The sequence below is a fragment of the Neoarius graeffei genome, chromosome 16, assembly GCF_027579695.1.
Source record: "Neoarius graeffei isolate fNeoGra1 chromosome 16, fNeoGra1.pri, whole genome shotgun sequence".
NCBI lineage: Eukaryota > Metazoa > Chordata > Actinopteri > Siluriformes > Ariidae > Neoarius > Neoarius graeffei.
In genome coordinates, this window is record NC_083584.1 from 37,359,654 (window position 1) to 37,372,073 (window position 12,420).

Consider the following 12,420-nt stretch of genomic DNA (forward strand, 5'->3'; position numbering starts at 1 on the left):
GGGAGAACATGCAAACTCCGCACAGAAAGGCCCTCGCCGGCCATGGGGCTCGAACCCAGGAGCTTCTTGCTGTGAGGCGACAGCGCTAACCACTACACCACCGTGCCGCCATATATATATATATATATATATATATATATATATATATATATATACAGTTCTCTCATCTCATCTCATTATCTCTAGCCGCTTTATCCTGTTCTACAGGGTCGCAGGCAAGCTGGAGCCTATCCCAGCTGACTACGGGCGAAAGGCGGGGTACACCCTGGACAAGTCGCCAGGTCATCACAGGGCTGACACATAGACACAGACAACCATTCACACTCACATTCACACCTACGGTCAATTTAGAGCCACCAGTTAACCTAACCTGCATGTCTTTGGACTGTGGGGGAAACCGGAGCACCCGGAGGAAACCCACGTGGACACGGGGAGAACATGCAAACTCCGCATAAAATATAAATTTATTTAAATCAATGTTGAAAACGACACTGCCCCATATTTTTTTGGGCATGCATGAAAATAGTAGGACCAAATCCTAAAGTAATGAATAATGAAGTGAAATATTACTATGATCTTAATCGATGTATTTATTGTAAGTCTACTGGGTGACATGGGCACGCGCCAATGAAAACAAAGAGTGGGCGGGTTTGGCAAGTCAAGCTGTTTTCTACTGACACCCGCAGCAACCCGTCTAATTTTACTGCGCGCGCAATTCCAACCAATCACGTTCTTCGCCGAAGCTCGATTTCTGTTGAGCAGGCTGAAGCTGTTTGAGTGGCACACTCGTGCACCGCTCACGCGCTCAAAAACAAAAGCGACCAATCGAGACGCAGAGTGGGCGGGGTTTCGGAAAGGGGGTTGGCTGCGAGGTATCATGGAGGATCAGTTAGAGAAGAGTAGACGTTGAAGAAAGCTGAGCTGTGGAGCTGCGCTTCGGAGTTTCTAACAATTTCTGAATACCCGTGTCGTCATTTTCCTCACACCATGGAGATGAAGAAGAGGATCAGTTTAGAGCTGAGGAACAGAACTCCGGCCGAGGTGAGAGTTTTAATTATTTATTAAATTTCCCCCCTGAAATGATGTTCGATCACAACCTGTCTGTCTCCTGCGGAGTCGGAGTTCACCGGACTCTCCCCTCAGGAGTGGGCTCTCTCTCACTCTGCACTTACACACCACATGGGCGCTTAGGCAAGTTAAGACCAATGATGAGCCTAAAACAGGCATATTGTTTAGACGTCCAGGCTTTGTTTTAATACCCAGATACGTCCGTGTTTAGCCACAGTAACTCTGGAGTCCTTTGTGAGCCCGTTACTCTCCTGTTCGCCATTGTGCTGGAGTTCATGAGTGGAAGTTGTGGCATAAAATCAATATCACCCTAGTTTATGAATTAATCTGATTATCGTTGTCTACTTCAATCACGACCTCATCGAGCACTGTTGACACGCCATCATCCGGCTGTAATTTTGAAAACGGATGATACACGACGTTAATACCGTTATTCAACTCTGTTTATACAGATTATAACTACTTGGTTACAGTTACAGCATATTTACTCCGAATATTCTGCCACTAGCTCGAATAAGTTGATCGCAGTCTTATCTTGGCGCCTGCTCCGCTGTGTTTCAGTATGGCTTCTCTAACCTAGTCATGAAGACAGCGGGTTGGTCTCCCGAGGCGGACATCTTGGTCTCCAACAACTCTTCAGCACTATAAATGTTCACATCATGCTGCAGCTGTTCCTCAGCAAACCCCCCTGTGAACGTTACTGTTCAGAGTTCAGTCATGTTTCGGCTCAGTAAATGTATAGAGCGTGTTTTCTTGTCTTGTGTAAGGGTTAAATCCGAAGCTCTGTGTGTGTGTGTGTGTGTGTGTGTGGCACCTCTGTGTGAGTGAGACAGCGCGCGCGCGCGAGAGAGAGAGAGCGCGAGAGAGAAAGGGAGTGTGTAGAAGAAGAAGAAGCAGCAGGAGCGCGAGGGTGAGGGCGCGTGCGGCATTTTGTCGCCTCAGTTGGCGAACATGGCGGCGTTCGGTGACTTTGACTGAGTTGCGTACGTTTAAAAGACCAACAGGGTCGTCTAGTTACCTCCAGTGAAGGTTAATAAAACCGATTGGAGACCATTTTATGAGCCACAATTCGGTTTAGACTTTTCAGGAAGTCCTTAAGCTGCTTTTTCTTCCTCCATGTTCATTATCACGATGGCGTTGTTGTTGTTATATAACCTGTTTACAGCTCGGTTCCAGGACTCTGGAGTTCATGTGTGTATGTTCGGTCTGGCTATTTTGAAAGAAAATATTTCGTTTTTCGACTGTCTGTCTTCTTTTTTTGGTACTTGAAGGAATGTGGCAGATGGTGAGATGGTCTCACTCTCTCTCACACACTCGCACCCCTCCCCCCTCTCAGGTTAGTAGTATTATAGTTCAACCCAAGCTCCAATGGTGAAGAAGCGCGCTTGGTTTGACTTTTTTTTTTTTTTTTTAAATCTACAGAGAGATGGGTGTGAGGATGATTAATATCTCTGGTAAAAGTATTTTGTGAACGCCCATGTCTATTCTGGAGCGCCTTGTGTTGAAACTATTGGCAGGTAGTTAGTTCAGCTCATTCATCTGAATGTGGTGCAGCTCAAGCCAGTGAAGAAAGAAGAAACCTTTATAGCCGCTTTATCCTGTTCTACAGGGTCGCAGGCAAGCTGGAGCCTATCCCAGCTGACTACGGGCGAAAGGCGGGGTACACCCTGGACAAGTCGCCAGGTCATCACAGGGCTGACACATAGACACAGACAACCATTCACACTCACATTCACACCTACGCTCAATTTAGAGTCACCAGTTAACCTAACCTGCATGTCTTTGGACTGTGGGGGAAACCGGAGCACCCGGAGGAAACCCACGTGGACACGGGGAGAACATGCAAACTCCGCACAGAAAGGTCCTCGCCGGCCCCGGGGCTCGAACCCGGACCTTCTTGCTGTGAGGCGACAGCGCTAACCACTACACCACCGTGCCACCCATGCACACTTCAAGCACAGTGAAATTCATCCTCTGTATTAGGGTGCATCAGTTGCCCCCTAAAAGTGAAAAGTTCCTCCAATCATGATGCATTTTTGTTTTTATGTTCCTTTTGGTAAGAAAACACACTGGGTGAAATATTTTGACAAAATTCAAAAGTTTAATGGTGGCACCAGGAGCTCAAAGTTATGGAAAAAGCTGCTATTTTATGACTTTTATGACACAATTTCCATCACTTTTCACGAAACATTATGGCACCTTATAGAGTATACCAAATATCTTAGATACACATTTTTAGTACATATTCTAAATATATTATCAAGCACAGTTTGAGTTTTAGTTGTTCATTGAATCATTGTTCAACTACTTTTTAAACAATACAGATGTATTATGAATCACATTAATGCTTCTCAATCCCTTGCAAAGGTTCTTAACATGATCTCTGTGTCACAAGAAATCAATAAATGGAGTCCAACATTGTGATTCAAACCTTACGCGAAAACATAAAATAAGCATTTTTTGGCAAAAAAATGAACCTCATGGTGCCACCATTAGACTTTTGAATATGGTCAAAAAATTTTACAGGATGTCTTTATTGGTGAAAAGGAACACCCAAACAAAAATGCATCAGATTTTACGAAAGTGAGGGCAACTGATGCACCCTACTCTGTATTTAATCCATCTGAAGCAGTGAACGCACGCGCGCACACACCCAGAGCACCCCAGGGAGCAGTCAGGGGTTAAGTACCTTGCTCAAGGGCACTTCAGCCCAAGGCCACCCCACACAGACATGGGGAGAACATGTAAACTCCACACAGAAAGGCCCTCGCTGGTCGCTGGGTTCGAGCCTGGAACCTTCTTGCTGTGAGGCAACCGTGCTAACCACTACACCACCGTGCCGTGTTATATTCAGTTTAAAAAAAATCTCTTCTCAAGCACTTATTCATGAGTGACATTCAGATTTGGAGCTTCAGATGACTGCTTTCGAGACACGTGAAGATTCATGCAGGGAACATGTAATGATGCTTTAAAAGTAAAGACAGACTGCAGTCACTCATCCACTTCAAAGAAAATTTCATACTGGAAGACTTGCCGATATGAAATGATACTGATATCACAATAAGTTGCATTATTGCACCTATGGTCTAAAGGTTAAAGAAGCAACCTTGGGCCCAAAAAGTTGCTGGTTCGATTCCCTGGACCAGCAGGAAAAATCCCTGACTGAAGTGCTTTGAGTAAGGCACCTAACCCCCAACTGTACACTGGATGTGTGTGTGTGCTTGTTGTACGTCACTCTGGATGAAAGTATCTGCTAAATGCCTGTAATGTAATGTGTTAAGATTTTTTTTTTCCTGAGTGTCCCAGGTATTGTTTTTATAACTCAATTCTATTATTTACAGTAGCTGATTGGAAGGTTCTTGGCACTTTGTTTGCAAACCCGATTAGTCATGACACTTTGTTTGCAAACCTGATTAATCATATGTTTTGTGAAAACATCCAAGGATTATGATGCACCATTTTGCCATCTAATTGACCTCTTCCTAGGGTTGTCAATTTCATTCCAGTTGTTCTAAACATTTATACCGGATGTTAAGAATGTAAATGCTAGGGCCCAACCAATAAATTGGTGTGCCAGTATTATAGGCTGATATGAGCTAATTGCCGATAAATCTTTATTGGTGTACATGAATAAGGGCTGGTGTACAACGAGCTGGTCATTATTGTAAAATAAACCTGGACATGGTGATGCAGGATAAAGGTTTATTTCATCATAATGACTGGCCTGCTGTACACTGTTCCCCTTATTACGTGGCTACTTACTAAAGAAATCGATCATTTGACACAAAATATTGAGTAAAAATGGTTTTATTTAAAGATGATTTTATTGCTTCCACTATTGACGTGGTCCATAGCAGTGTGAGTCATAACATGACAACTGTCTGTTATAAAGAAATAACAGACCACTGAATCCTGTAATTGACCAATCAGAATTCGAGTATTCAAATGAGCCATGTAATAACGGCCAATAAATGGCAATTAAAGAGAGACGGAAAATGGATCCTTTAGCTATGTTGAGTGTTGTCGGTACATAATTGGGCCGCCAGAGGGCGCACGGCACTGACCCAAGCAGAGAAGCAAAGGCAGGCCAAACAGATGAAGGCGTTCAGCTATTTACGTCACTTCAGTTGTACACACACTAATGGCATATATGTACAGACTGTTGTTTTAAGTGAAATTATTTTTGTACAGTTCCTAAACAAAGTATCGCAAAGCATTTTATAGTTATATTAAAGGGGAACTGAAGTCCTTTTTAAACTTGCTTTATTTCTTAATGTGTTATTGAATAATGTTTTTGGTTTTATTAACCTTATATCGTGACTCATATTGGCACATTATATTACACTTATCAGCCTTTTCGGTTTTTAGCCATGTTGAACGTAATTCGTATGATCCATGGCAGGCGTCGCTTATCCACGCGATCTTCACGAGATTTGTGCGAGACTTCAAACGTGAAGTGTCAGCGTCGCCATTTTGAAAACTGTTTCCACAGCGGCCAGATCACCATATCATTCCAATTTAGGTTAATTTTGAGATTTGCCAGCTTTGTCAGTGATGGAGATTATTCCATATGACTTTGAACCAACGTGGAGTAGAGAAGAGTTGGAAAGACGACAGGATAAGGACTAGTCCGTCGCAGTGGTATTTATGTCATTACTGTCGCACAATTAAAACGTGCCAGATCAGGTGGCTGGTGGGTTTTCAAAATAATAAATACGTACGTGTATTTTTGTGATAAATACGCGCATTTCCCACATAATCCTCACTAAGGTTTCGGACAGCACTACAAAACGGCGTCTCCACTACATAGTGAGTAGGGAGGAGCGATTTCAGACACCGGGAAAACTTCCGGCTTGATTACATCAGCATTCAAAGGAGGGTGCACGCGTTTTTTGACAGCGTTGGCAGATGTTGGTCACTTTGATTTCTGCTGTACGTTTTACTTCCATCCTACAAAGTCTTGTACAGGTCTCAGCGAATCTCGTTTACGGCCGTTGCTTTGACATATGGACTGATGTATTACAGAGCATATTTCAAACACTCATAACTTGCTATAGCAGCGACAAAATAGCTGTCAGAAATGCATTCCTACATTTTATAAGAGAAATAGAATTTTGATGATAAATTGCCTTCAGTTCCCCTTTAACATTAAATGTGTGCTATGTGTAAGAGAAGATGGATTAAATCTTTTTTCCTAATTAAGTAGGCATTACCTTGAAAACATGTAACTAATAAATCTACATCTTTTCAGATGAATAGTTGTGTAGGCTTAATGAAAGTAATTCTGTTGTGTTCATAGTTCAGAATGTTATGTTTATGTACATTTAAGCCTGCTTGACTATTTTTGTACTGTTCACAATATTTTAATATTTTGATTTGAATGATGTTTTGTCTCTTTTTGAGAAATGGGTATCGGTTGAGAATATTGATTATCGGAAATCACACTAATCCCCCCCCCCCCCCCCCCCCAAATATCAGTACCTAAAACCCCTTTTTGACTGAGCTCTCGTAAACATTATAGTTCATTGAATTTAATCACACTTCATCTTCAGTGACCCACCCTGTTTCAGAGACACACACAAATCTTCACTCTCTGTGCAGGTGGCAGAGCTGGTTGTGGACAATTGCCGCTCAAGTGACGGAGAGATCGAGGGCCTGACGGATGAGTTCAAGGAACTGGAATTCCTCAGCATGGTTAACGTTGGTCTCACATCCCTGGCCATGCTGCCATCACTGCCCAAACTGAGGAAGGTCAGTCATTACACCAGTACAACTTTTATCATAACTCACAAACTAAATAGGAATTTTTCATTTGCTAAACCTTTGTGGTAATCAAAACTGGAATTAGTAGAGCTTATATTGGTGTATGAGGGTGAGTTCAAAGAAAACCTTAACAGTATGACAACATCTCAGTTTTTCTTTTCTTAGTGGAATCCAGATATCCATTGAGACCCCGTCCACACGTAGCCGGGTATCTGCTAAATCGAAGATATTTTTCTACGTTTTGGCCTGTCATCCACATGAAAACACATAAAAAACGAATATTTAAAAAAACTCCGGGCAAAGTGAAGATTTTTGAAAACTCCGTGTATGCCTTTTCGTGTAGACAGGGATAACCGGAGTTTTGCGTTTTAGAACGTCACAATCTGCGCCAAAAAATGACAACAAATCTGCCCTGACGTCAAACGTGCGACCTTTGTTTACTGCAGAAGCCAGATTAAGCATGGACAAAGAGTAATGGATTGGAGTAGTGCCTTGAAAGCGTTAATTATTGTGCAGGTGCTATTTACATGTTTAATTTTAGAAACCCAACTAATCTTTGCTTTGACAAGATTCCCAATCAATGTTTTCTTGCGTCTTTTGAAGTTTATACTCCAAAATTGTGTTTAGAAGCAATTCTGTCTCCGAGTCTGTCCAGACGAACGAGCTTGGTGCCATGTTTTATGTTTAGGCGGAAGTGACGCCAACAGAGGGCTATTCTGATGTGATTAGGGGGTAGGATTTGGGGAAATAATGCCATCTACAGGTTTGGAATGCTTATGAATGTGATTTGAAAACGCAGGTGTTCGGTTATGTGTGGAAGGGATTTTTTTCGAAGACGAGGTGGTGTGGATAAAACATTTTTATAAACGGAGGGGGGGGGAAATGTTTGGTTTTAAAAATACCCGGCTACGTGTGTACATGGCCTGAGTGCTTGAACATTTGCATTTAATTCAAAGTAGATGTAGAAAAATTACACTCTTATAAGCCTATTTGCAATAGACAACGCAAAAAAGTTTTCACTTGCCCTACTAACAAATGTTTTATGAAGTCAATTAGACACTACGTTATGCATGAATTAGAGTAATTACATGTCCATAAATGCCTATAGGACTATATAGGAGAATCTAATTATATGATTGTAATTTGTTTGGGTTTATTTTTCCCCTCCTTTTTAACAGTTGGAGCTGAGTGACAATAACATCTCAGGCTCTTTGGAGATACTTGCAGAGAAATGCCCTAATCTGACGTACCTGAACCTGAGTGGCAACAAGATTAAAGAACTCAGCACAGTGGAAGCTCTGGTAAGGAACACAAGTCTTGTTCAAATAAGTCATACACATGCAAATTGTTAGTGCAGTTGGTGGTGTTCTGAAAGTGATGATAGTTATTGCTCTAAGTGATGGTCCTAAAGCTGGGCTTATACTGTACACCCAGAGGAATCTTGTCCTCTGAATACATTTCACAACTTGATCTGTACAATACCTCATAGTGCAGGTACTCGGACTGCACAGCTATTATTTCAAAGTGAATTACCTATGATGCCACTAGTCACCCCAGTCATTCTGAGCACATTCAGAGTTGTCCTTTTTTGGCCTTTCTGCTGCAATTTTCAGCAAAACCTGAAGAATCTGAAAAGCCTGGACCTTTTTAACTGTGAGATCACAACACTGGAGGAGTACAGGGAGAGCATTTTTGAACTGCTGCCTCAGGTCACATACCTGGATGGCTTTGATGCAGAGGACAACGAAGCTCCTGACTCGGAGGATGATGGTGATGGTGAGTGGACTATGGAGGAAAGATTGTCATACAACTTGTATACAGTTATGAATATTGACAAATGTGAGATCCTGTTACAGACCATGCTTTTACAATTAAAGTAAAACTAGACTTAATTTAGTGCTGCAACTTCATTTAAGTTTGTGGTGGCTCAGAGGATGACGAGGATGGTGAGGAGGGAGCTGGACCTGTTGGTGATTATGATGATGATGAGGAGGAGGAGGAGGAAGAGGAGGAAGAAGAATCGGAGAGTGGAGAGGTTGGGCTATCCTACCTGATGAAAGATGATATTCAGGTAATGTAAATGTTAAATACTGTTGAATACCATCTTATATTTTAAGTACATAAGCCATGGTATTAATTATGTGCTGGTTTTGTCTTCCTGTAACAGGATGAGGAGGATGACGATGATTATGTAGAAGAAGAACAGGAGGAGGAAGGTGAGGGTAAGTGTAAAGCACCCACAGAAATTTCTTACAATCTTTAGTGAGCGTTACCTCAGGCACAGGATTTCTGCTCTCATATGACTTGTGGATTTTTTTTTTGTTTTTTTTTTTTTATACATATATAAAAGAAGAGGAGGCAGAAGTTCGGGGGGAGAAAAGGAAGAGAGATGCAGAAGATGAGGGTGAAGATGATGATGATGACTAAGCCCATGTGTCTGAACAACTTTGAAAAGTGTGTGGTCTTGCAGATTGTTTTTCTCCTATACCATAGATATATCACTGTAGAGGCTAAATGTTTTCTTTTGATAAATACATAATATACTATATAAAGGGGGTTTATTGATAATTCATTTATAGCCATTCCGAGTTTTTGTCCCAGCATGAGAATCTCATTATTGTGGCTGAGTGGTGGGAGGGGAGAGGTCTGTTTTGGTGCATCTCCACATCGTTCCCAGAGGACACTGGGACATAAATACTGGTAGGGGAATTGACGCGGCAACCTTGGTCTGTCAGGCGTAAACTCGGCCAGTTAGCTCGTGCTCAACCCGACAGTGACTTTCCCCAAGAGCTTCTCCAAGAGTCGGCCTGCTCCTCATCTACCTCTCCGGGCAGCCTCAGTCTCGGCCCACTACGGAGCATCGAGCCAGTGATGTGATCTCCAGCTAGCAGCACTCATGGTCCAGGATCAACCAATCCATGAAGATGATATTGTCCAGGGCACTATCTTCGTAAGGGATGCCTCCTCTTGATTCACCTTAAGCCAGTCTTGTTCAAATAGACAGCCCAGATTGTGATGTATGTAAATGTGATGTAAATTAACTGAAAAGCAAGGGGAGGGGGTTGGGGTGCAGTGTAGTATAAATGTTTTGACAGGATTATAATCTATTTTAATTGGAGCTGGTCTTTTTTTCCATGTTGAAATGAACATAAACCATTTAATAAGCATTTCACCTTCCCTTCTATATTCTATAGAATTCAGTTATCTTTTGTCTGTAGCAAAGTTTTATTTTCTTTTAAGAGGTGACATTGCTGGGAAATTTCTCATAATGATCAGGTTTAATGGCTTTGTTGGATTAATTAGTACCCTTTTGAAGTTTTATTCCTGTGTCTTGGTGTGGAAACGGGTTAGTTTATATCTTTTGTGGGGGATATTTTACAGAATAGTACCTTTAAACTAATGTTCGTATGGCAATATGTACAGTATATAGCATATGTTCCAACTGGTCAATGTTTGTGAGTTTGTGTTTGGGTTTTTTTTTTGTTTGTTTTTTTGTTTTCTTTTTAAACAAAGCTGTTTGGTTAATTGTTTTTAATACAAACTATGTCCGAGAAAGTCCCTATATGTGGGTCTCCTGTGTTATTTTTCAGTACTTGGGTGTGTTTCTGGGTATGTGAGAAATTTTCTTTGTTTTTAATGCTTTCTTTCTTTTTTTTTTTTTTTGTTCCTGTCTTATTTCCCCATTTTTTAGAAAAAAAATAAACAAAAAATGCGATTTGAGATGATTTGATGAAGCTATAATTTATTTTATCCAGTAATGCATTGTGTAAAGCTTCACAAACTAGCAGTTCTTGAGGTTGAAATGATCTCCACAGGTGCTGATGTTCACACAGGGTTGTTCACATTCCTTTTGGGAGTAAGGCTGAGGATAAATTGCTGTAAGTAATTAATTACCATATAATAATGCAGTCATTCTCTGCAAAAGGCTGGTTTAAATCCTGGCAGGCAAATGTTTTGAACATGTACAAGTTTGGATCAAAATGCTTTTTTTTTTTTTTTTTTTTTTTTTTTTAATAGGTAGAGTGATGAGAAGTAATCTGACACACACGCACCAAAAAAAAGCTTGAATTAGTTTCACATTTACATTAAAGAAAAACTTAATCTGGTAGTGTATAATAGAAAATGAATTCCATTACTAATGGTGTGAAATTGGTTTAATTTGAGACAAATTAAATATTGCGCATATAGGAATGTGCATTTAAAGTTTTTTATTTTTTTTTATTTTTTTTTTTTTTAAGTTCTTCTAACTATACATAATGACAAACTGTCTAAAAAGTTTGACCAAACAAAGTTCTTAGGAAGTAGTTCTTAATAAACAAGGAGTTAGTTTGACTATAGAGTGCCTCTAAAGTTGTGTAAGTAACACTTCATAACAACTAGCTCTGTGTTGTGTGGTGGGGGGCTTGGAGCACCTCTGAAAGCAGTCTGTTGTATTAATACAGAGCCTCCATCTGCGAGTTGCCTCTACACAGCCTATTAGTTATTTATCAATACATGTGCTTTCAGCATTAGGTTAATGGAAAGGGGTGTGGACTGTTTCAAGCATACAAGAGCAAAACGGACAGGGTTTCAAAGAGCCATTAATAACTCATGAGTGGTGGACTGTCCTTTAAGCCAATAGGGAGTGTTGTAGTGAATGGTAAGGGTGGCTCCTTGATATTTCTCCTTGGTAATATTACACTGACGTGTATTTAGTGCTATGGCAAATAAAAGAACATGATCGCTGGAATGCTGCTAATAATTGTTTTCGCCAACAAAATAGGTAACTCTTCCACTGTATGGTAAAATGATTGACTATGGACTATATAAATGCAAATATTTAATTCATTAATTCATTCATCTTCAGTAACTGCTTCATCCTGGTGAAGACCGAAGTGGATCTGAAGCCTATCACAGGAACGCTGGATGCAAGGCATCAATAGTGTGTGGATGGGATGCCAGTCCATCACTGAGGACCATGCACACTGAGGTGCAATGTGGAGCAGCCAGTCCACCTACTGCCATGTTTCTGGGAGGTGGTAGGAAGCTGGAGGAAATCCACACACAAGGATAATTTGTGAAACTCCACAAAGACAGTAACCCAAGCCCAGAATTGAACTGGAGACTGTGGAGCTGTGAGAAGGCAATGCTACTTACTTTGCCACAGTACTATCGCCTATATTTTTTTTATCCATCCAAAATAAAAACTTACTGTGACTATGCTAAGTAAAAATATATATATGAAATGATGCTTGATTTACTGTGGGTGGAAGGTTGATAAAATAACTTAACTCTTTTAGAACTTGCTTGAAATGAAATGCTTCTGCATGGGAAAATTTAGTTAAACTAATAGATTTCCAACTAAACATCACTGTAATAAACTTGGAAAGTTTATTTTGAAGGAAGCAAAAATCAGGAAACAATGCAAGGTTATTACCTAAAAAGTTTTCTATCAGTTGCAATTAACTTCAGTGTAAACAATTAACCCATTTCCAGAAAAGTTGGGATATTTTCCAAAATGCAATTAAAAAAAAAAAAGATCTGATTTGTTAATTCACATGAACCTTTATTTCACTAACAAAAGTACAAAGAAAAAAATTTGTTTTACTG

The 12,420-nt window shown here is 40.6% G+C and overlaps 1 protein-coding gene across 7 annotated transcripts; it reads left to right on the forward strand.

The window, feature by feature from the left end:
- Positions 1–862: 862 nt before the first annotated feature.
- Positions 863–10,556, forward strand: anp32e (acidic (leucine-rich) nuclear phosphoprotein 32 family, member E). Of its 7 annotated transcripts, none has more exons than XM_060942874.1 (7): positions 863–1,041; positions 6,670–6,819; positions 8,010–8,132; positions 8,445–8,607; positions 8,748–8,902; positions 8,999–9,053; positions 9,182–10,556. In XM_060942874.1, the coding sequence occupies exons 1-7, from the start codon at positions 988–990 to the stop codon at positions 9,256–9,258; spliced, it is 777 nt and encodes a 258-aa protein (XP_060798857.1). In that variant the 5' UTR covers positions 863–987; the 3' UTR covers positions 9,259–10,556. The 7 variants fall into 7 exon arrangements, with proteins under 7 accessions (XP_060798857.1, XP_060798858.1, XP_060798860.1 ...); XM_060942875.1 differs by having other exon boundaries at positions 9,185–10,556; XM_060942877.1 differs by having other exon boundaries at positions 864–1,041; positions 8,763–8,902.
- Positions 10,557–12,420: the final 1,864 nt, after the last annotated feature.